The sequence below is a fragment of the Triturus cristatus genome, chromosome 3_2 (genome assembly GCF_964204655.1).
Source record: "Triturus cristatus chromosome 3_2, aTriCri1.1, whole genome shotgun sequence".
NCBI lineage: Eukaryota > Metazoa > Chordata > Amphibia > Caudata > Salamandridae > Triturus > Triturus cristatus.
Genome location: NC_140584.1, coordinates 649,155,976 through 649,179,311, shown reverse-complemented (window position 1 = coordinate 649,179,311; position 23,336 = coordinate 649,155,976). Strand labels below are relative to the sequence as shown.

The window sequence follows — 23,336 nt, the reverse complement described above, 5'->3', positions numbered from 1 at the left end:
TGTGGTTAGGCTCCGCCCAGATATATATATGATTTTACTTTTGATTTTCTCAGGAACTACTGAACGGATTGACACCAGATATGCAAAAGGCACATCCCTGACCTGAGGACTACCTCTTTGCCAAATTTAAAGTAATTCTGTTCAGCCGTTTGGGCTGTACCTTGGACTAAAGGTCCCTATGGAAAATTGCATGGGAAAAACGCGTTTTGGGACCCCCCTATTTTCTCAGCCCCCGCTTGACGAATCCCCCCGAGACTTCCAGGGTACAAGCGGAGCGCCCCACCTATTTTGAAAATTTTGCGAGGATTCGTCAATCGGCGCCAAAGTTATTCCTCCAAATATAATGTTGCGGATTTCCTATGGAAACACGGTCCTAACTATAACTATCTACTGGCGACCGCCAGTAGATAATATATGTGTACATACATATACAGGTGTATGCCCAGATCAGTATCAGTATATAGAACTTTCAAACCCATATACCTACATATGTACGAATACCCACATATAAGTAAATATGCAGTCCAAACAACAATCTAAAATACAGGTATGAAAATAAGCCTCTCAAAACTCCTTGTAATAGAGACCATACACTGTAATGGTTTCATACAAGAATCCTTTATATTCCAAAACAAGGAAGAACAGGTAATTGCAAGCAGTTTGGCCCATAGGCTGCATAAGAATAACTGTCTTAGTACAGAAAAGAGAACAGGCACCTTGCCTTTAAGGCTTCCAAGATTCTAAGCACTTTGCCTTTAAGAACTCCAGGGAACACTCTGCTCCCAGCATGCCCCACAGGTGACAGTTAGGTCAGTTCTTTTTGTAAAGGCGTACTAAACATCTTTAAACCTTGTACTAACATTGCTCATCTGGGGAGGCGGGAGGGGTGCTTATGACTTTGATGAGTATACCCCTGGAAGAGAACTAGGATTACGGGTAAGTAATTTATCCTTCTCTTCCAGGGGATACCCATCAATAGTCATAAGCAGTGAAAAGAATAGCAAGCCCATACCCCACACTTCGCGGACGAGCAATCCAGCACCAGGAATAAAAAAACAATGATACAGTTTAAACAGACAATCAACCAAACATATTTCTCAGAGATCCCCGCCCCACTTGAGCATCTGCCTGAGCATCTGAATCTAAGCAGTAATGGTGGGAAAAAGTATGAACAGACCGTCATGTAGCTGCTTTGCAGTTTTCTGCTATGGGAATGTTCCTGAGGAGTGCCGTAGTAGAGGCCTTTCCTCTGGTTGAATGTGCTTTAGGCCTTCCCTGAAAAGACTTATTAGCCAACTGATAGGCCAAAGAAATGCAGGAGACTATCCCCATTGAAATGGACTTTTTAGAAGCTGCTAAACCTGTATTAATAAGACCGTAGTTGACAAACAATCGGTCTGTCTTTCTTATATCTTTGGTCTTGTCCAGATAAAACTTCAACACTCTCTTAAGGTCTAACGAGTGTAGGGCCCGTTCAGGGGGAGTAGAAGGATTAGAGAAAAAAGTAGGTAAGGTGATCCCCTGATTAATGTGGAAATCTGAGACCCTGAAACCACTTTCGGCAGAAAACTAGGATGAGTTCTGAGAACCACCCTATTTGAATGAAAAACAGTGTAGGGTTCCTTACAACACAATGCTTGTAACTCACTAACTTTACGAGCTGACGTAATAGCCACCAAAAAAGCCACTCTCCAGGACAAGTGGTGCAGTGAGGACTTGTGTATTGGTTCAAAATGTGCTCCCTTCAGTTTGGTAAGGACCACGTTGAGCTCCCATGGAGGAGAAGGGGCTCGTACTGGTGGATACACCTTTTTTTAACCCTTCAAGAAAATCTTTCACCACTGGCATCTGGAAAAAAGAACCCTGCGTAGGTGACTTCCTATATGCTGTAATTGCTGCTAAGTGTACCTTAATAGATGTGAACTGCAAGCACGACTTAGCCAGGTGTAAGAGATACAGCAAAAGGACCTGTTCTTATCCTCTAACCGGGTCATGACCATTATTCGGGGAACAACCTTTACAACGCAACTTTTACAACGCACTACCTTTACAACGCATTTTTTACAACGCATAATCCATTACAACGCATGACATTACAACGCATGACACTACAACGCATTTTTAAAAACTACCTTTACAACGCATTCCATTACAACGCATACTACCATTACAACGCATACCATTACAACGCATAATATTACACTACACTATCCAACACTTACCCTACTGTTGCACCCCCTGGAGTTAGAATAGTAATTTTTACCCCTATACTATCCAACACTTACCCTACTGATGCACCCCCTGGAGTTAGAATAGTAATTTTTACCCCTATACTATCCAACACTTACCCTACTGATGCACCCCCTGGAGTTAGAATAGTAATTTTTACCCCTATACTATCCAACACTTACCCTACTGATGCACCCCCTGGAGTTAGAATAGTAATTTTTACCCCTATACTATCCAACACTTACCCTACTGATGCACCCCCTGGAGTTAGAATAGTAATTTTTATCCCTATACTATCCAACACTTACCCTACTGATGCACCCCCTGGAGTTAGAATAGTAATTTTTACCCCTATACTATCCAACACTTACCCTACTGTTGCACCCCCTGGAGTTAGAATAGTAATTTTTACCCCTATACTATCCAACACTTACCCTACTGATGCACCCCCTGGAGTTAGAATAGTAATTTTTACCCCTATACTATCCAACACTTACCCTACTGATGCACCCCCTGGAGTTAGAATAGTAATTTTTACCCCTATACTATCCAACACTTACCCTACTGATGCACCCCCTGGAGTTAGAATAGTAATTTTTAACCCTATACTATCCAACACTTACCCTACTGATGCACCCCCTGGAGTTAGAATAGTAATTTTTACCCCTATACTATCCAACACTTACCCTACTGATGCACCCCCTGGAGTTAGAATAGTAATTTTTACCCCTATACTATCCAACACTTACCCTACTGATGCACCCCCTGGAGTTAGAATAGTAATTTTTACCCCTATACTATCCAACACTTACCCTACTGATGCACCCCCTGGAGTTAGAATAGTAATTTTTACCCCTATACTATCCAACACTTACCCTACTGTTGCACCCCCTGGAGTTAGAATAGTAATTTTTACCCCTATACTATCCAACACTTACCCTACTGTTGCACCCCCTGGAGTTAGAATAGTAATTTTTACCCCTATACTATCTAATACTTACCTTAAATGTAATTTAATATAATGCGTTGTAATGGTATGCGTTGTAAAGGTAGTATGCGTTGTAATGGCAATGCGTTGTAAAGGTATTTTTTAAAAATGCGTTGTAGTGTCATGCGTTGTAATGTCATGCGTTGTAATGGATTATGCGTTGTAAAAAATGCGTTGTAAGTGCATGCGTTGTAAAAGTGTGCGTTGTAACGTCATACATCCCCATTATTCAAGCACCAAATGTAAAAACGCTTCCACTTGAAAGCATAGGAAGCCCTGGTAGAAGGTCTCTTAGCTTCCTTAAAGATGTTCATACAGTCCACTGGCAAGTCTAAGTGTCCATACTGCAAGACTTCAGGAGCCATGCTGTCAGCCTGAGTGAGGAGAGTTTGGGGTAAAACACTCTCCCCTGGCTCTTGGACAGCAGGTCTGGACGGTAAGGTAACCTCCAGCGTGGGACCTCGGAGAGTTGTAGAAGGTCGGGGTACCACCACTGGCGCGGCCACTCCGGAGCAATCAGAATCATCCTGGAGTTGGTCTTGTAGAACTTGGTGATCACTGCCGGAATGAGAGGCAGCGGAGGAAAAGCGTAGAGTAAGCTCTGAGACCATCTTATCAACAGAGCATTCCCGCTTGAACCTGGTTGGTAAAACCTGGACGCGTAGACGGGGCATTTGGCGTTTGTTGCGTCTGCAAAAAGTCTATGTCCGGCACCCCTGTCTTCGAAAAATATCCTGAGCGACTTCGTTGTTTAGCACCCAGTCGTGCGCTTCTACGAATTCTCTGCTTAGGAAGTCTGCCTGGACGTTTAGAACGCCCGGCACATGGATCGCCGTGATGGTGAGGTGTCTTGCCAGTAACCATTTCCAAATGATTTGTTCCTCCTTGGACAGAATTCTGGACCTGGTGCCTCCCTGCTTGTTCAGATAAAACATTGTTGTGGTGTTGTCCGTCTGAATCAAGAGGGAGCTGGACTGAAGAGACAGGAAGAAAGACTTGAGGGCTAGCTGGACGGCCCTCAACTCCAGTAAGTTGATATGATATCCCCTCTCTGTGTCCGACCATAGTCGGGGTACTTGAAGGTGATCCATATGAGCACCCCAACCTTGTAGGGAGGCGTCCGTAACTATGGTCTGAGTCGGAGTCTCTTGATGGAGGGGAACACCTTTAATTAGATGTGACTTCTTTGTCCACCACCTGATGGAGTCCCTGGCAAATTGGGGAAGAGTAATCCGATCCTCCCAACTGCCTGATGCTTGCACCCACTGATCTCCCAACGCCTGCTGCAGGGGACGCATGTGCAATCTGGCATTGGGGACGATGAAGATGCAGGAAGCCATGGACCCCAGGAGAGAGGACACTTGTCTGACCGTCAGGTGGTGTGACTGTAGGAGTTCTCGATATTTCATCCTGATCGATAAAAATCTCTCCGCCGAAGGACACACGCTTGCCTCCACGGTGTCCAGTGACGACCCTAGGTAGTGAATGTTCTGAGTCTGGTTGAGAATCGATTTTTGGAAATTGACTCGTAGACCCAACTTGTTCAGTAATTGGAGACTGTAGGAGAGATGTGACTGAAGTAGGGATGGAGTGGAACTCTTCAGAAGCCAGTTGTCCAGGTTTGGATAAATGAATATTCTTTGCCTGCAGAGTAAAGCCGCCACCAGTGCCATGCACTTCGAAAAAGTCCGTGGGGCTGACTTGAGACCGAATGGTAGAACTCAGAACTGAAAATGGCGTAGAGCAATTTGAAAACTTGGAAATTTTCGATGTTTCCTGGACACTGTAATGTGAAAATAGGCATCCTGCAGATCTATGGAGCACATCCAGTCTCCTTGATGTAAATGAGGGAAGATCTGGTGCAGGGCAAGCATCCGAAACTTTTCTTTGCGGATATATTTGTTCAAGATGCGTGGGTCCGGATTTGGTCTGTACTCCACTGAAGGACCTCTGTTTGTGACCAGGAAATATCGAGAGTATATCCCCTGGCTCCTCTGATGAACAGGAACATACTCTATGGCTTTCTTTTGCAGAAGGCTGTTTACTTCCTCGTGTAAAATGGGATGACACAAGCAGAGTTCTCCGCTTGGAGGAACCGATGGTGGTGGGGTCTTGAACCGTAGCAAATATCCATTCTTGACAATATTTAACACCCATTTGTCGTCGGTTATATGTCTCCACTCCTCCAGATGACATGCAATACTTCCTCCTACCGGAGGGGACAACGTGTTTAGAGGAAGCACTCTCTTATTACTTCGATGGCTGCTTTGGGGTAGAGGTCTGCTGCTTATTGTTCCCTCTTCCTCTACCTGGTCTCCGTTGATTAAAATGAGACCTCTGCTGCTGACCCTGTGACGACCACTGGTGGATTTGGCCCCTCTGCTGGAATGGGCGTTTATCGTAGGAGCGGAAACACCTATGAAATGCCTTCTGTTTGTCAAGCTCCACAGCTTTCACTGTGTCCAACTCTGCTTTCATCTTCGTCCGCATGCGGACCGAAGAGAGAAGACCCGTTGAAAGGTAGATTGGTGATCTTCCGTTGAACCTTGCGCTTAAGGCCAGTCAAACGTAACCAAGCAGAACGCCTCGAACAGATACCATGAGAGTACTCGTGGGCAGCCAGATCAGCTGAATCAGCGGAAGCACTAATAACCTGATTCTCCACCAGACCTCCCTCTTGCAATATTTCTCGAAAATCCTACTGATCTTCTTTTGGAAGTTTATCCGCAAAACGGCCCAGAGAATCCCACAAGGATATATCATACCTCTCTAGGGGCCTTGTATTTTTTTGCTATGCAGGAGGGCACAGATTCCACCGTTGCCGGTGTCAAAAAAGTCTGTGTAGCAAGTTTGATAATGCCAGTGACAAGAGGAAGCAAAGGCCGGACTGAAGAGCGGTGATGGAGAGTCTCGAAAATCACAGAGGAGGAAACAGTCGGGACCGACATAGTGATGTTCAACTTATTCACTCCTCTACAGAGAACCTCATTGAACGTGGTGATATCCTCAATTGGTGACACTCAGGATGGAGGTGTAGATGTAAATGTTGGAGAATAATCTCTGATCGAGGATCTGGTGGAAGAAGACCAGGTGGGAAACCTCTGCCGCCTTCTCTTCGGAATGATAGGAGTGAGATCTGTCTCTTGATCGCACATGGCGGGCATGTGGAGAGCGCGATCTGCGCGGACTTCTCCTTCTGGAAGAAACCACAGTCGGTGATCTTGATCTTCGTGGTGTTCTTCTTGGAGCCTCAGTATGTCATGGAGAATCTCTTGACAGACGTGAAGGAGAATAGGTACGGGAAAAGTCCAAAACCGGGCTACTGAGGGTCTTAGGCTTCCTACACCGGGTCTCCTCACCAACCACCGGAGAGCACTCCGGGGAGACCTGGACAATATGTAGTTCTGGAGACGATCCAGACCTTGAGGGCGAAAGAGATGCTTCTCCAACCTCCTCCAAGGCAACAGCAGGCTCTTTGTCTCTCGACGTCGATCGCCTTGACATCGACCGGTGCTTCTCCCTCGACGTTGACTTCAAAGAAGACCTCGACGTCGATCGTCTCTGGTGTCGTGGTGACTTCGACGGCGAGCGCTCTCGCCTCCTCGATGTCGACTGTAATGCTCTCGACGTCGACTGGTCTCGAGACCCCTTTGCCGTCGGCAAACTTCTCGACGTCGATCTACAGTGAGGCGACGGAGAGTGCCTCGATGTCGATGGGTGTTTAGACGTCGATGGGTGTTTAGACGTCGATTTACCCACATCCTGAACATACCTCGAGCCCGAGGTAGTACGCTTCGACGTCGAAGCCTTTCTCGACGACGGAGACTCATGCCGCCTCGACGTCGGAGACTGTGTAGGCCTCTTCTTCGACGGCGGTAATGAGGTCGACGACGAACACACTAGTCCTGACTGCTCTGCCTAAGCAATCAGTGGCATTTATTCCTGATCAGATAGCATATGTGGCCACGTCTTGGCCATCCCCAATAGTTTGTGCCAAGTTGGCACGTAACTCCTCTGGGACTTCCTTCAAGATCTCTGAGACCATGTCCCATAGTGCATGGAAGCATCTTCCTAAAAAGGAGCTGGCAATGACGGACAAGGCTGCCTGATGTGAACATCAGCTTTCTAAATTCCTACATTCTTTTTTACTTTCTGGAGGGGGGAGGGGTTGTATATAAAGAAATGGGATGAACCCTGCTAGTACATGTTTTATCTACAAGGCTTCCAGAAGTAGATTGATTAATCAAGAAGGCAGGGTCACCCAGAGCCGATCTGTAGCACTGTGCTACCTGTCTGCTCACAGGTGGTCAGAAACAAAGTTTAGCCAAAGTACCCATGAGGGTGTCAGATATGGCTTACAGAATGGCAGTAAGGGCTTAGTTGAGGCCTGCCCTGGCTGTAAGACTTCAGTGAGGATGCTGGATTTTACCTCAACAGATGGTAACTAAGTCCTGGACTTCAGCCATTCACCTTTTCCAATGAAGGGCCAAGGGGAGATTCCAGCACTGTCTCAGGGCAAGTGTCCAATCCACCTGCCTTGTGTAGGTCCAAATAAAAAATGGCATAATCATTTTATGGGGGAAACCCATCCTCATCATCACAATCATTACAAAAACCTGATTGACTTTGGTCAGAGTCTGATTCAAAGAGTTGTTGGGAGCATTAGAGGGTGGCTCCTAGGCGAAAGTACTGTTTTATCACAGTCTATATGAACTGGGGATCAGCACTTCAAAACTGATTTCGCCAGAACAGTATAGCAGATCTTCTTCAGAGTCAGACATGACAATACAATCTATGTCCTCCTTCAGAGTCAATGGCACCAAGGTTGATGACGGTGTGGCAGGAGCATGCGTTGACCATGGTGCCGAATGTGGTTTCTGCTCCAGAGTCGGAGCAGAACCTGAAGTGGGTTTGGGTGGCACAGAGGGTGACAAGGGTGGCCAGCCTGCAATAAACTGACAGTAAACCTTCACAGATCCAAAGGGCCTGAAGGCATGCCAGAAAGATCCAGCAAGGTGCCAAAGATTCACAGCATGGCTTCCTTTCACGTCTTAATCTGTTGTGGCATCTCAACAGCCCCTGGAATTCAGGGTGCATCTGGATCAGTAGTAGAATTGGCTCCTCAGCAAGGGACTGGGAGCAAGACCCAGGAGCAACTTGACATCTTTGTGACTTTACAGAATGAGAGTGGCAAGACTGGGACGAGACCTGCTTGTACTTCTCATGTTTCTTTTTGGACTTCGTTTTACCAGAGTATTTGGACCGAAATGATGACCTGTTAAATGAGTGGCCACGAAAGCAGGAACAGGTCCATGACCTCAACTTTGAGCAGGAGTGGGTCTTAAGTGACATCTTGCTGTGTTTGGGAACATACAACTTGATTTTGCAATGCCAGAAAGCTTTCGGGTGCATAAGGACACACTTCTTATGCAACTTGAGTCATGACCCAGACTCAAACACCAAAGACACACCTTGTGGGGATCTGTCACAGCCATCTGCTTGAGACAGTTCTAACAGTGTTTAAACCCTGTAGTTTTAGGAAGTGACATGATCTGTGCTTATTCGAGAATTAATTCTAGAAAAAAATTATAAACCCACAACAAAAGTTAGGAGCTAGCTAGAGATCCACATACAAAGGCATGCAAAGAAAGGAATTGACATCAGCATGCTTGGGTGGCTTACGAGCGATGCTGAAAAATCTCCTGAATCCAGTCTGCCATCTTTGGGATATGTGCGGAATCTGAAGTTAGAATTAGCTATTAGTACTGTATCTTATGTGTGTTGCATTCTGATATAATATCTAGCAATAGCATAAGCTGTCAGTAGTCAGATCTAAAAATTAGTCAAACCTTACCACTTCAAAACTTATAGAAAACAGAATAAACTAAACACATGTAAATACATGATCAGGCAAATCTAAGGAGCCATGTCGAGTTAATGTTAAGTTAATGTTTTGAGCACTAGGAAGGACATGCTTTGGGAAAGTCAGAGAAATTCTGATGCTCTTTTTGTCATTTAAGAAAAACATGTTACGGCACCTGTGTATTAAAAGGACATGAAGAGTAAAGCTTGTATAGTTTTCTCCTATGAAGACAATGCAGTGGCCTGCTCCGTGCCGATGTGCATGCAGCGATGTTTATAGATGGAGACCTCACTCGTGAATGATCTTTTTTCCTTTTCTTCATATGCTGTTGGCTCAATAACTTCTTTTTGGAGGAATAGTCATCTTCTCTGCTGTGTAAAACACTGAAAAGCGATAAATCAGCAAACAGTTAGCCCAAGGAAAGAAGCCATCTAACAGCACAAACCAGCGAAAAGAAATGAAGAGACAAGGAAAGGAAACGAAAAATAAAATACCCTTACAACAGTACATCCTGGATTCAAATTGCCCTTTCTAATTCTGATTATGTTCCAGAAATATTTAAATGGATGGCTGGAAGACTAAAAACCAGCTATAGATTTGGGGTCTCTCTGGGGGTGGGGACACAGTTCCAAGAAACTGCATACAGACGACAGAGTAATCCCATTTCGGACATGATTTTACGAGATGCAAATTTGTACCTGATCAAATTGTGGATGTTTGCAGACATAGATTCAGCTCAGTCCAACCACTCCCCCCAGCATAACAGTATTGCGGGCAACGCCATCATCTAGAACTGCAGCAACTCCTCTGCTCGAACTGGAGCACTCCCTCCAACTACTATTTACCACCTCCTCAAATAAGGTGGTAAATGTCAGTGGTTAAGAGACCGTTATTAGGCCTGGCATCAGGGAAGACAAGCAAAAAAGGACCTGGTACTCCCCGCTTGTATTGTATTCCCCATTCCAGGGTACGTAACTTGTAATGCCTCCTATTGTTCGTGCACCAAAAATGGAGAAACTTGGAATACAATCTTTAAATTTTAAGGCAATTTTGAAGTAAGGGTACTGCATTTACCAAAATGCAATTGGGTGAACTGTGAACTGTGTTGGAATGAGAGGCAGTGTTATCCCTCCTCCATTGTGTTTAAAAACACTCCCGTGAGCCAACAAGTTCACCTGGGATGCACCTGTGTGCCTGTGGAGTGGTTCTGTGACTTGTGAAGACATGGGCAGAATTTAAGCAAACCCATATGACTTTTCTCTGCCGTCTACTACTTCTGCTCTCTACTGATGAAGGGCTAAACCCAGAAACACGTTTCTAGAGATAAAAGCACTACCTGCACCAACTTCGGTGAAAAACTACAGCAACTTTGAAGTAAGCAAATTTACCAGATTGCAATGCGGTGAACTGTACTGGGATTAGAGGCAGTGAGCTCCTACCCCCCTTGTGTACAATCAGACTTGTGTTTCTCGACCCAGCAATCTGAGTTCCGGCTTGGTTTTACCAGATGCAAATTTGCACCTATTCAAACTGTGGATGTTTGCAGACAAGGGCAGCACACAAAGGGTCAGCTCAGTCCACCCACACCCTCCAGCATCACAGTGTTGTGGGTAATGCCATCCTCCAGGACTGCCTTGCTGCTAATATTTACCACCTGCTCAAAGAAGGTGGTAAATGTCAGCGGTAAAGAAACCATTAATAGGCTCTGGATCAGGAACAACATGCAATAAAGGACCTGGTATTCCCATTTTGTATGGTATTCCCTATTCCATGATATAGAGCATCAACAAAAATATATATATATATCTATATATTTTTTTTATTTTTTAAAAATACATATCTGATATACCCACCTCAATTTTGTTTTCAAACTATTGAGAAATCATGAATAAAAACATCTTTGTTTAAAAAGATGTACATTTTCTGGTCATGTCTATATGACTACCTCAGTGCACTTTATTCTGCTCTTTGAAAGATACTATGGGGCCGATTCTGATTCCAGTCACAAAACGTACCGACCGTCACGGACCCGAACCGGAGACCGACCGACACGGACCACCGCCGTACAACCCGTGCAGTACGATGCAACATGTGTAAATTACAACCGACACGTATGGAATACAAGCCGTACGACCAAGCCGTAGGGAAGATAGTAATCCGGCCGGAAAACCGACGCGAGTTTCACCGACCGACACAAACCTGGAATGAACCCGACCAACACGTACCCGCGATGTCCGATCCGCGCAGTACGATGCAATGCGTGTAAAACCAGACCGACTCGCACGGAGCCCAAGCCGCATGACTGACACGAACAGAAAACCGGGCCCACAAGTAATAGAGATCTCCGCGACCGACGTGTATGAAACACAGAATATAGTCAGCGTGAACGAGGCGGAGAAGCCCGCACGAGCCAATGTCAGCGTCCGTCTCGGTCAGAAGAACGTCTCCTTCATGCCTAGAAAACCTAAAGGAAAAAATACAAAAAAAGGACCAAACAAGCAATGACAAAGCCAATAAATATCCCCCAAAAACACTGGGACAAAGACACACCCACAACTGCACCAATATCAAGGACATCAATCACTACCATGATCCTTTGCAAATAGGAGACACAGCCAGCAGCAAACACCATCACACAGCAACCACAGACACACTCACAACTCACCCATCACACAACTCACACACCATTAGCACCTCACCAAAAGCACTCACACATACAGCTAGCTAAACCCACAGTAACCCACCCTCCCTTGCACCCTCACACACACATAACTCACCACCACCACCAATCACCATGCCCCCAAAGAAGAATCCAAAGTTCACAGATAGTGAGTTAGAAGTGCTGGTAGACAAGATCATCAGAGTAGAGCCACATTTGTTTGGCGCACAAAGGACGATATCCAGAACAGGTGGTATGACGTGCGCAGGAGGATCAAGAAACTCATCGAGAAAGATCACGCCTTCAGTCAGTGCACTGGCAGAGGCCCTCCTGCCAAACCAGTCTAATTCAGGACCTGGGAGGAGAAGGTACGGGACATCCTACCACCAGAGAGCGTCCATGGTCTAACAGACATACCAGAGCCTGGTGAGTACACAAACAACATACTCAATATTGTGTGGCAAGGGGACAGTGAAACCATGCACCGCAAGCAAAGCCACAGTAACCAATAGATAATCATCCCAAGATGTGTATGCTAGTCAGACAAACACAATACCTGCCATCTCATAGTGACTTGGAACTGTGTCATGACATGTACCAACCTACAAACAAATAGAGCAAGGCAGTGGCACAAAGCCAAATAAACACTGCCAGACGGTTTGCTACCACAAACACACTACCTCACAGTGCGGCTGACTGATAGGAAGGAATAGTGGGGATGCAGGTGAAGTGAGTGTATCCAAAAGCATGATGAGGTTTGTAGGCACAGATAATGCTCCCCCTTAAAATTGGCCCATCAAGACCTCTCTGAAACATGCCCACATCACAGGGAGTGGAAAATGAATGACAAGATGGCTGACACTGGATCCTGCTGTGGGGAGCACAAGGCCCTGGTAGGGGTTGTGTGCAAAGCAGGACACCACTGACTGACATCCTGAAAGACAACTTGCACGCCCTCCAATGGGAGCACGTTTCATGGTGGGATGTCTGGCCGGGTGGGAAGGAGGACTGACAGATCTGACCATACTTACCAGCATGGGGAGACCCCCCCCCCCCCCTTAACATAAACTCCACACAACTCACTGGATAGAATGAATTGACCCACACCTCAGTGAAATATCAGCAAAAGATACCCCATACTGGGTGCTGCTGTGTGAAGCACAGGGGCTCTCTTTGGACTTGAAGGCAAAGAAACACCAGGATTTCACAGTCATCCATCTTGCCATTGCTGTCACACTCCCTCACAGGGAAGCAGAGTCAAGAGGAAGGAAGTATGGGCATGCTGAGAAGGGCGGTGTAGCCAAGAGCATGACGGGAGTTGCAGTCACAGACAATCCCCAGCCACCCACATGGCCCAGCAAGCTCACACTGAACCATGCTCGCCTCACAGGGAGTGGGAAGGGACTGCCAAGATGTCTGACACTGGGTTCTGTTGTGGGGAGCACAAGGCCATGCTGGCAACTGGACAACAACAAACACCAGGACTTCACAGTCAGCCATCTTGCCATTGCTGTCACACCCCGTCACAGGGAAGCAGAGTCAAGAGGGAGGAAGTATGGGCATGCTGGGAAGGGGGGTGTAGCCAAGAGCATGATGGGAGTTGCAGTCACAGACAATCCCCACCCACCCACATGGCCCAGCAAGCTCACACTGAGCCATGCTCGCCTCACAGGGAGTGGAAAGGGACTGACAAGATGTCTGACACTGGGCCTGAGAAATGATGTGTCTGACAATCACACATATGCACTGACCAAACAAAACTCGGTCGCACAAACAGCCATTGCAACCATATGTTCAAAATCATTGTCTGTGGATGCAGTGTCCAGGGGTGCCCCCTGGCCGGTGAGGGGAGGTGTGTCTTGCAGATGACAAATGTGGAGAACCATATATATGGTACATTGCACAAAACACACAGGAACTCACATATACATCATTGACAGGGGACATGTGACAGTGAATGGAATGGACACACCATATAGCCGACACCATAGCATGGTCTCATTCACACTCGGTGCTGTTGTGAGCTGCATTCCACTCCTACATCGTGCTGAAACATAGGCATCCTTCACACAACACACCACTCACTCACATAGACAATGTAGACACAAGGTCAAACCTGGACAGCGTTGGAGGAGACATGCTACTCACAGCAGCCAAACTGCAACACACACACCAGCGGCCCTCACTGTCATGAACATTGAAAAGCCAGAGTGCTACCTTGCCCAATCCATGTCACCATGGAGAACATTGACAAGTCAAATCACATATGCACGTACAAAACTCAGCACCAGACTCATTAACGATGGTGACATCATCACTTGTATGAAATGAGATGGGAACTAGGAACACTGGAAGAAAACACTCCCTCCAAAGAGATCACAGTCATACCGGACTGTGACCATGTTGTACCAATACACCAATGTGGCACACAAAGACTAGCAAACTCTGTTACCACACATGCTCCAATAGTACAACATATCGACAGTGGAATAGCACGTATGTCCTTGTTAAATCTCACATTGTGTACAGGGATGGCACACCTGTGTCAGCAACATGATGGCCCTTGAGTAGTAATGGTCATGTACAGACAAATCTATCGATGAGCTGAGCATGCACACACTTCGACATGCACATTGAAATGTTTCTATATGGCTGGGCAATGTGCAACAACAATATCAATTTCTGTCCGTGACAAGACGGAAAACAGCAGTGTACAGGCAGGCATCCGTTCGTACAGTAGAAAATGTCATGTTTGTGAACCATTGATGCCTGTAGAAACATAACTTACATTGTGTGTCTCTTCCAAACACAGGTGGTACTGGGGACACAGCACCAAATGAAGAGGATTCCCAGTCCCAGACTCTGGTGGACATTGAGCTCTCTGGTGTGACTCTGTCTCTGTCCTCTTCGGATGACGACGAACAACCTGGCACCAGCAGCATCAACATCTGCACCCCCTGTACCCACGCCTCCAGCATCTGGAAACCAACAGGGCACTCCCGCCAACACGGACAGACCAAGGCCACAGAACACCCACTGCACAGGGACACAGGACACCCCGGTAGCTACAGCCAACACCACCCCGCAAAACCACCCCAGGGGTCCCAGTGCCACCTGTGGGTGCCACCGCTGGTCCTGCCCGTGTGGATAGGGGAGCTGGGAGGGGTGAAAGGCAGAGGGCACGCCTTGCAGAGGGGTCTGGACTGCATGATGACCCCCAACTGGCACGTATCATAGATGCGTACCAGGATAGCACCGAATGATTTGGCCAGGTAGTGGGGATCTTCAAGGACATACAACAGGAGCAGGCTGCCCACCATGCCCGCATGGAGGCAAAGTGGGATGCCCTTACTTCGGTGCATCGGGACATACTCCAATGCCTCTGCCAGATCAGCATAAACATGTCCACACCTCCCTGTGTGACCACAACATCTGTTGCCACACCATCTGCCACTGCCACAGGGAGGGAGGAGGACTGGCGGAGAGACCCCTGCACCGCAGAGGCCTGCACCTGAGGCACCCCCCCAAGAAGAAGAGGGGTCGTCCGAAGAAGGACATGTGAGAGGCAGATGTCCCAGCACATCCCCCAGGGCCTCTAAACCTGTTCTGGACAATGTTCTTTGTGCGCAACCCGTTCACCTTGTCCAATCGCACACAACTCGCCCACATGACATGGAGGGTTCATGTTGGTCCAATGTAGCAGATGACTGTGGACTTTACTCTGGAAATTTCATCTATCAACACTTCCAACTCTAATGTGAACTTTGGATTCAAAACCCAATGTACAGCCCCCACCATCCTGTGCACTTTCCTCACACGTTTGAAAAGAAACTCACCAGTACACCATATTTGCCTCTGTTGTGATTCCAACTTGTCATGTATCATGGAGATGTCGATCTGCTAAACAACACAGTGCATGCCAAATACTACAACAATGTGACCACTGTTAGGTGAGTCATGGTGATGTGACACATGTGAGGGAGACACACTACTATGGCAACCCAACACATAGTGGAGTGGGGTGGGGTGGCTCACTGGTTAGAGGCGGCAGACCCGGAAGCAGAGGTCGGGCCGGGACCAGGGTTCGATTCCCGACGCGGCAGGGTCTTGGGCCAAGGTCAGCGGACTCGATAATTCTCGCTTCGGTGCCTACTCTAACCGTGGATCCCACTTAGCAACTCTGGGCAATAGCTTGCTTAATCTCCACTTACGGCCCCATCAGCGCCGGGGATGCTTGTCTTCACCTTGGAGATGCCCAGTAGGGGCCATCTCACAGGGAAAGCCAGGATGGGTTCCCCGGCGGTATACAGCGCCGGGACACCCCGTTGCTGGGGCAGCTGTGCGCTTTACAAGTATACAACATTTACATTTACATACTCACCATGGCCATGTTACTCATCCCACAAATGATGTTGACCTGAAACACATAGGTATGACACATAGGTATGCACAAACACAACATCTATCCACAGTCAGTGGTAACAAGTCCACAGGTGAGGTAAGCAAATGTAACTCAGATGTGGGAAGACAGACAAAGCACCTAACAAAGCATAGCATATGTTCATTACACATCAGCAACATGTTTATTCTAAAATAGTTGCAAGGCAATTGTACGTTACGGTGGACACACGGTCACAGAGTGTCTGAGAATTGAAGTCCGGGGGTGTGTGGCACATCACTTGATGGCAATTGACTACTCCCACACTGGTGTTGGATTCTGGGTGTTGGGGGTCAGTGTTGACCAAACAACAGGCAAAGTATCCTGGGAAGGACATACACAAGACACAGTCAAAAGCACAGCAGAACAGGAGAGAAATGCAATACACATGCACAAAACTTGTCACAAGAAATCTACACAGAAACAAGTTAGCAGTACTGCCCTATTGTGGAGTACAGGCCACCTGAATGGACACATCACTGCACGCATCCAGTCAAGTGGCACACAGACACACTCAGAAAGCAACCCAGCAGCCACAACACATTTCAGGCTAACTCCATACATTGACATAACAACCCTGGAAACTCACATTCCGGTGAAGAAGTTGTTGATGAGCTGTCAGCGGACGTCACCCTCATCCTCATCATCACTGGCATCGTGGCCCAGGCCGGGATCCTCCACAGGTGGCGGAGATTGGTCATCGTCATCCTGGATGAGAGGCACCTTCTTCCGCACTGCCATGTTGTGTAGCATGAAGCATACAAGGATAATTTTGCACACCTTTGCAGGCTCATATGGGAGGGCCCCTCCGGTCTTGTCCAGGCGGCGAAAGCGGCTTTTCAGGAGGCCAAATGTCCGCTCAATCACCCTCCTGCTCCGACCATGTGCCTCATTGTAGCGCATCTCGGCTGGGGTCACAGGGTTCCTGAGGGGTGTCAGCAACCACGGCATGTTGGGGTATCCGGAGTCACCTACACACAAAAAATTGAACAATTATCTGAGTTTTGTAGGAGTGCGGAATACAACATTGCCAAACACACACAATGGTAAACAGTCAGTACACACCGACAAGCCAGGCACGCTGATCTGGCATCTGTGACATCAGCGTTGCAATGCGACTACTCCTCATTATGTAGGCATCGTGCGCAGAACCGGGGAACCGTGCACACACATGTGTGATACACATGTCTGCAAGACATACCACCAGAGCATTGATCGAGTGGAAATGTTTCCTGTTCCTGTATGCCTGCTCAAGTGTCTGTGGTGGTATCAGGGCCACATGTGTACCATCAATAGATCCGATGACGTTCGGCATCCTCCCCAGTGTATAAAATGCATCCTTTATTTCAGGGAGCTCATCTGGGCTAGGGAACTTGATGTACAGGTCAAGGAAATGCAACATCCCCTCTAAGACATCACATAGCACACGACTAAACATAGTTTGCGACATCCCACCTGCTGTAGCCACAGTGTACTGGAACGTACCAGTAGCAAAGTGCAGGGCTGCCATCACCTTCATCTCTGGGGTCAGTGCTGTAGGGGATGTCCGGCCAGGTAGCAGATGTGGCGCCAACTGCTCCGCCAACTCCTCAATCAGTGGCCTGGTGAAGTGGTACCATCGGATGCAGTCGCGTTCCTGCATGATTTCAAGCTCTGGGAACAGTCGATGGACAGCTGGTGCCCTGCAGAACAGAGACACAAAGGAAGATTGTCGGTTCATCCACCCATGTGGCCATGACCAGGCTCAATATCACATGATACATCATGACATTACACAATGTACTGAGGTGTGTGCTGTTGGGCATGGACACATATGTCACCTACATGCCCATCACCTCACATCTCAATTCCACATGTCCACATAAGGCACATATAGTGCAACGGTCAATCATTGGGCTGTATCACCCTACCTATGTACTGCTGTGACGTTACAAGTACACACCACAGTGACAAGTGAGGCCTGATGTCTCCCAGGCATCACAGATCTTTGCCATGCAGATACCCAGGGTCCCTGTATTGCCACATCGCCACTGGCATGACATGGCATATCCCGTACATGCCACAAGGCAAGCGTGAGTCCCACAGGTAGTGGTCACTGTTGTCTCTGCAGGCCCTACATGTACGTCTCTTAGACACACACACACCATCAAGGTTGCTGCACATACCACATGGATGTGGAGACTGTCTCCCATTGGGCACATTTGATCATCCACATCTGAGACACAACATGCACACAGACTGTGGGTGCACACCAGAATTGTGGCTACAGGTCTCACTGTGACTTGCATGACATCACTCCCAGGACTCAGGGTGTATGTGACATGTACTAAACATATCCAACCTGCAACAGTGTCCATGACTCATGCCCATTACTGTACAGTTGCACATCACAGTGGTAATGTGCACAACACACAACGGATTCTGCCCCCATGAACACGTGCAAAGCCTGGGAGTGGCTGAACAAACGTGCCAAGGGACAACAAAACCAATGTTGCCCCCCCCCCAAACACACAAGGAATGCAACCTTACATGCCATGGGACACTGTGTGGCCAATGCTGTAGTGTGGTAGGTGTGCACATGTGTCCCTGGCAAGTAATTGTGTGTTGAAGCCGTCAAATAGTCACACCAATGAGCTCCGACACGGGTGACAAAGCGTAGGCATTGCACGGTTCATGACCGAGCCGTGCGTACGCTTTGCCATTGACTGCAATGGGCTCCGACGGGGGTGACAATGCATACGCATTGCACGGTTCATGACCGAGCCGTGCGTACGCTTTGCCATTGACTGCAATGACCTCCGACGCGGGTGACAATGCGTACGAATTGCACAGTTCATGACCGAGCCATGCGAACGCTGTGCCATTGACTGCAATGAGCTCCGACGCGGGTGACAATGCGTACGCATTGCACGGTTCATGACCGAGCCGTGCGTACGCTTTGCCATTGACTGCAATGAGCTCCGACACGAGTGAAAATGCGTACGCATTGCACGGTTCATGACCGAGCCGTGCGTACGCTTTGCCATTGACTGCAATGAGCTCCGACGCGGGTGACTATCATGCATGCGCGTCGGGCAGGCATGTTCCGATACAGGCGTACGCCTTGGCCATTGAATCGTATGGAGACGGGTGCATGTGTATTTTCACAATACGCTTTGTACAGTCAGTTGACCGAGTCGGGCGCACCCATTGGCTCGGGACTGTCATGGAGACAGATGCGGATTCAAAACTTGTACGAGTTGTGCGCTGGAAATTCAGTTGGATGCCTACAACAATGTTGCAATTCCTAGGGTTTTATGAAGGTGAAGATTTGAACGATGCGGAAGATGTGTACGAGTTGTACATTTCCATGGATTGGCCAGATTCATAGAATGCAACTGTGTTGGACCTATCACTGGGGACACATGGCACAGAGTCTGCCTCTGCAGCACAGATAAAAGGCTGGATGGACCCCAAGGAGCTCACTTGCCTGCACTACATGCTACTGGACCACATCCCTGCTACCACTGGTGGAGAAGTGTGGCTCAATGGTTAGAGCAGCAGACCCTGATGCAGAGGTCTGGCCCGGGACCAGGGTTCAATTCCCCGCCTCGGAGGGTCTTGGGCTCAAAATTCCACGGACCTGACAATTCTCGCCTCGGTGCCTATTCCAATCATGAAGTCCCACTCTGCAACTCTGGGCAATAGCTTGCTTAATCTCCACAACGGCCACCACAACGCTAAGGATGCCTGGCCTCCACCTTGGGGGTGCCCAGGAGTGGACGCCTCACAGGGAAAGCCAGGATGGGTTCCACAGCGGTATTCGTACAAGCGCCTTGAGACCCTTGCGGGTGAGTAGTGCGCTATACAAGTATCAATTTACCACTGCTGTTGTCTCTGCATCCTCTGGCTCCTGCTATGGCACGTACTCTGGAGAGGGCCTCGGCCTTCACTGAGGAGGAGAACCAGGCCCTGCTGGACGGGCTCCTTCCACAGTACAGCAAGCTGTATGGGAAACCAGGGGAGCAGGTGAGTGTGAAGTCCACTGCCTTCCTAATTATGCATGTTGTCTGACTAGCAGTACTAGCAGTGTGTACACCAGTGGCAAGCATTCTCACTGAGTACTTTCATCCCCCAAAGTGTGTAGGTACATGTAATGAACAGGTGTCCTGCTGCTAAAGTGCATTAGTGCAAGCTTAAACTTCCCAGGCATTGTTAACATGTCAGACATGCAGGTGATTTGTCCTTTCCCATGGTTGTACTACCTGTGTAACTCATTTCCCTTTGTGATGATGACATGTCTATCCAAATGTGTGCAGCACGAATATGGGGCATGTGTGTTAATGTACTTTTCACTTTGTCATCCTCACAGGTTGATGCCCACCAGAAGCAGGAGATATGGCTGACCATCGCCCGGGCAGTTCATTCGGTGGGGCTCTACAAGCGCCGGATCCACGACTGCACAAAGAGGTGGCAGGACCTTCGGGGCTGGACCCGGAGGATCGCAAGAGTCCAGATGAAGTTGTCACCTCCTCGCAGGAGGGGCGGACACCGGACCCTGACCCCCCACATGCTCCGGATACTGGCGGTGGTCTTCCCGGACCTGGATAGGCAGCTGAAGGCCAGACAGCAGCAAGGAGGGGGTAAGTCCATGCCTAATCTGTGTACTATGTCTGACATGCTAATTGCAGTCTTTTGGCCTGGTCACACTTTCACATTACGTAGGTCTTGTAGTCCAATACTCAGGTCCCTCAATTGTGTGATGCACCCTCCTCATCTGTTCCACAGGTGTGGCCCCTACAGTCTGTTGCTTGTGTCACTAGGGCACTGTGTCCCTGCAGTCAGCTATGCTTCAGTGTCCGGACAGCATCTGTTCCCGTGACTCTGTTGTGTATTTCATGGGTGGGTCAATTGTTTACCCAATGCATGAGATCTGACATGTGATCTGTGTGTGCCCTTGATATGTGTCCCAATTGCTGGTCTGACTTGCCACATGTTGCTGGGGTATTTCAAACAAACCCATGCAGCAGGGGACTCCAATTTGTGGGCCTCAGGAGTATGAATATAAAGTATGTCACACTTGCTTAGCCACCTGACTACTGTCCAGGGCCAAACACTGTTTCACATAGACCTGGACAGTCATGCCTACTCAAGGGCATTTAGAAACACTCTCTAATCCCACTCCTGTGTATCAACTTACAGGTTGTGCTTAGTGACATGTGCCTTCAGGTGTCTGCCTCTGTGTCATTATGGTGTGGTTTCCTGTTACGTACAACTGGGGTGTTCATGAGTTTGAGGGTCAGCAGGACATCTGAGATGTGATTGTGAGAGACAAGGCCTGTGTGACATACAGTTGTGTGATCGTTTGACAGCGCACAATGGTGTATGCACCTGTGCACTTCAGGCAGCTGTGTTACATGCACAGCAGACTGTGATGTGCTAATGTACAGGGAGTTGTGTTTGCAGAGACTCATATGTCTGATTTGCATGATATGGGGTCTTCTGGGTCCTGGATATGTTGTTTGCAGGGGATGGGCAAGTGCACTTGTGAGCTGCAGAGTTTGCTTTACCCCTGAGCTATGATTGTGACACAGTGCATACTGTTGTTGTCTGGATGCCCTGCCCCTGTGACAGGAGACAGTGTTGACTGATTTCCAGGCATGCCAGTGCCATGGCATTTAACTTGCTATGAGTGATCCTGCATTGTGTTCAAGCGTGCTCCGTGCACCCAAGTGCGGCATTGACTATCAGCACATGAGAACATCATAGTGTGTATTGCTGGCATGCATCACAAGCATGTGAAATGAGTCTCTGCCCATCCCTTCATCCAGACAACTGTACTGAGTCAGTGGCAAGAGATGTGCTGTGTGTATAGTGACATACTCCTACATGTTCACTTGCATGTCCAAATAATGTGTGGGTGGTGCATGTCGGCACATTGGGGTATTGCATCCAACATGCAACAGCCATATGGGGGCAAGTCCAGGAGGGTTATATGTGCCATGGTTGATGGTGAGACTGACAATTGGCTTATTCTAAACTTTTAGCAGTGTTCAGCTGATGATACCAGGCCTTGCCCTGTGATGTGATGTACTCACTGTGGTGTGTGCAGTCAGTGCAGGTGACTGATGTTGTTCTCTTTCTTCCTATTTCTATCCAGATACATCCACGGCCACAGGAGGGGACAGCTCCATGGACCAGGAGAAGCCACAGAGCCTGACTGGGACAGAAGGAGAGGAGTCGGGATGACCCAGTGTCACGGAGGGCGAGTGGAGCCACACCGAGGAGTCCTCCGCACCATCCACCCCAGTTGAGGGCCACAGCAGCTCGGAGGATGACTCCCTTGTGGAGGCGGGTGTCAGCAGCCACCAAACACAAGCTAGTGAGGCTGTCCCCGCCACCGCCTCCACCACCACCATCACCACCCTCCTTACGTGAGCTTTGACATCATGGCCATGTACCGCATACTGTGCAGTATGTCTGTCATTCACCAGTGTTGTAAACTGTCCTTGTGTGATGAGTCTGTGCACCTTAGTTCCTCCCAACATTCCTGTGTTTGTCATGGGTGCATGTGCAATGTCACTTGTCCATGTGGGCTTCACAGATGCACATTGGTGCAGTTCAGGGTGTGTAGTGTTGAGGGTGGATTGATGTAAATGTTTGCATGGATGGGCCCCTAGCTCCCGTTTGTCCATGGATGACGGGCCATGCTGAGTGATTTGTGTTTGTGTAAATGTGATGTACGTTTGTGGCACAGGACACATGTCTGGGTTTCACAGTTTGTACGACATCTACCTTTGTCATGCATGCTTGTGTCACCCCAATGTCTGGTCCCTGGGGGTAGTGCTGTTGTGTGTCAGTCTCTTGCTGTGTTAGTTTGTGTTCATTCCAGCTTGTGTCACATGTGTCTGTTGTGCTCCCTCTCATCTCACAATGCCTGATTGTCCACTAAGGGGGTCCCAATGATGGTTTACTTTTGTATGGCACTGTGTCCACATCTGTGTCACAGTGGTTTAGCCCCCCCTCATGTGTTGTGTAGTTGCCTGGGGATACTGAGACACACACACTCACACATGTTGTGTCAGATGTGCAGTGTGAGGTTGCCTGTTTGTGTTTGTACATCTGCACCAGTGCATTGTTTATTGCTGTTGTGGGCCATTGTCTGGGTGTTGTTTTTGTG

General features: G+C 48.2%; 1 protein-coding gene across 1 annotated transcript in view; it reads right to left on the bottom strand.

The window, feature by feature from the left end:
* KANSL1L (KAT8 regulatory NSL complex subunit 1 like) overlaps window positions 1-23,336 on the bottom strand; it is a 3,005,708-nt gene that overhangs the window by 2,086,093 nt on the left and 896,279 nt on the right. Inside the window, exon 5 of the mRNA XM_085647079.1 lies at window positions 9,256-9,463. Coding sequence (XP_085503205.1) covers window positions 9,256-9,463 — 208 coding nt within the window. The remainder of the gene's footprint in view (window positions 1-9,255; window positions 9,464-23,336) is intronic.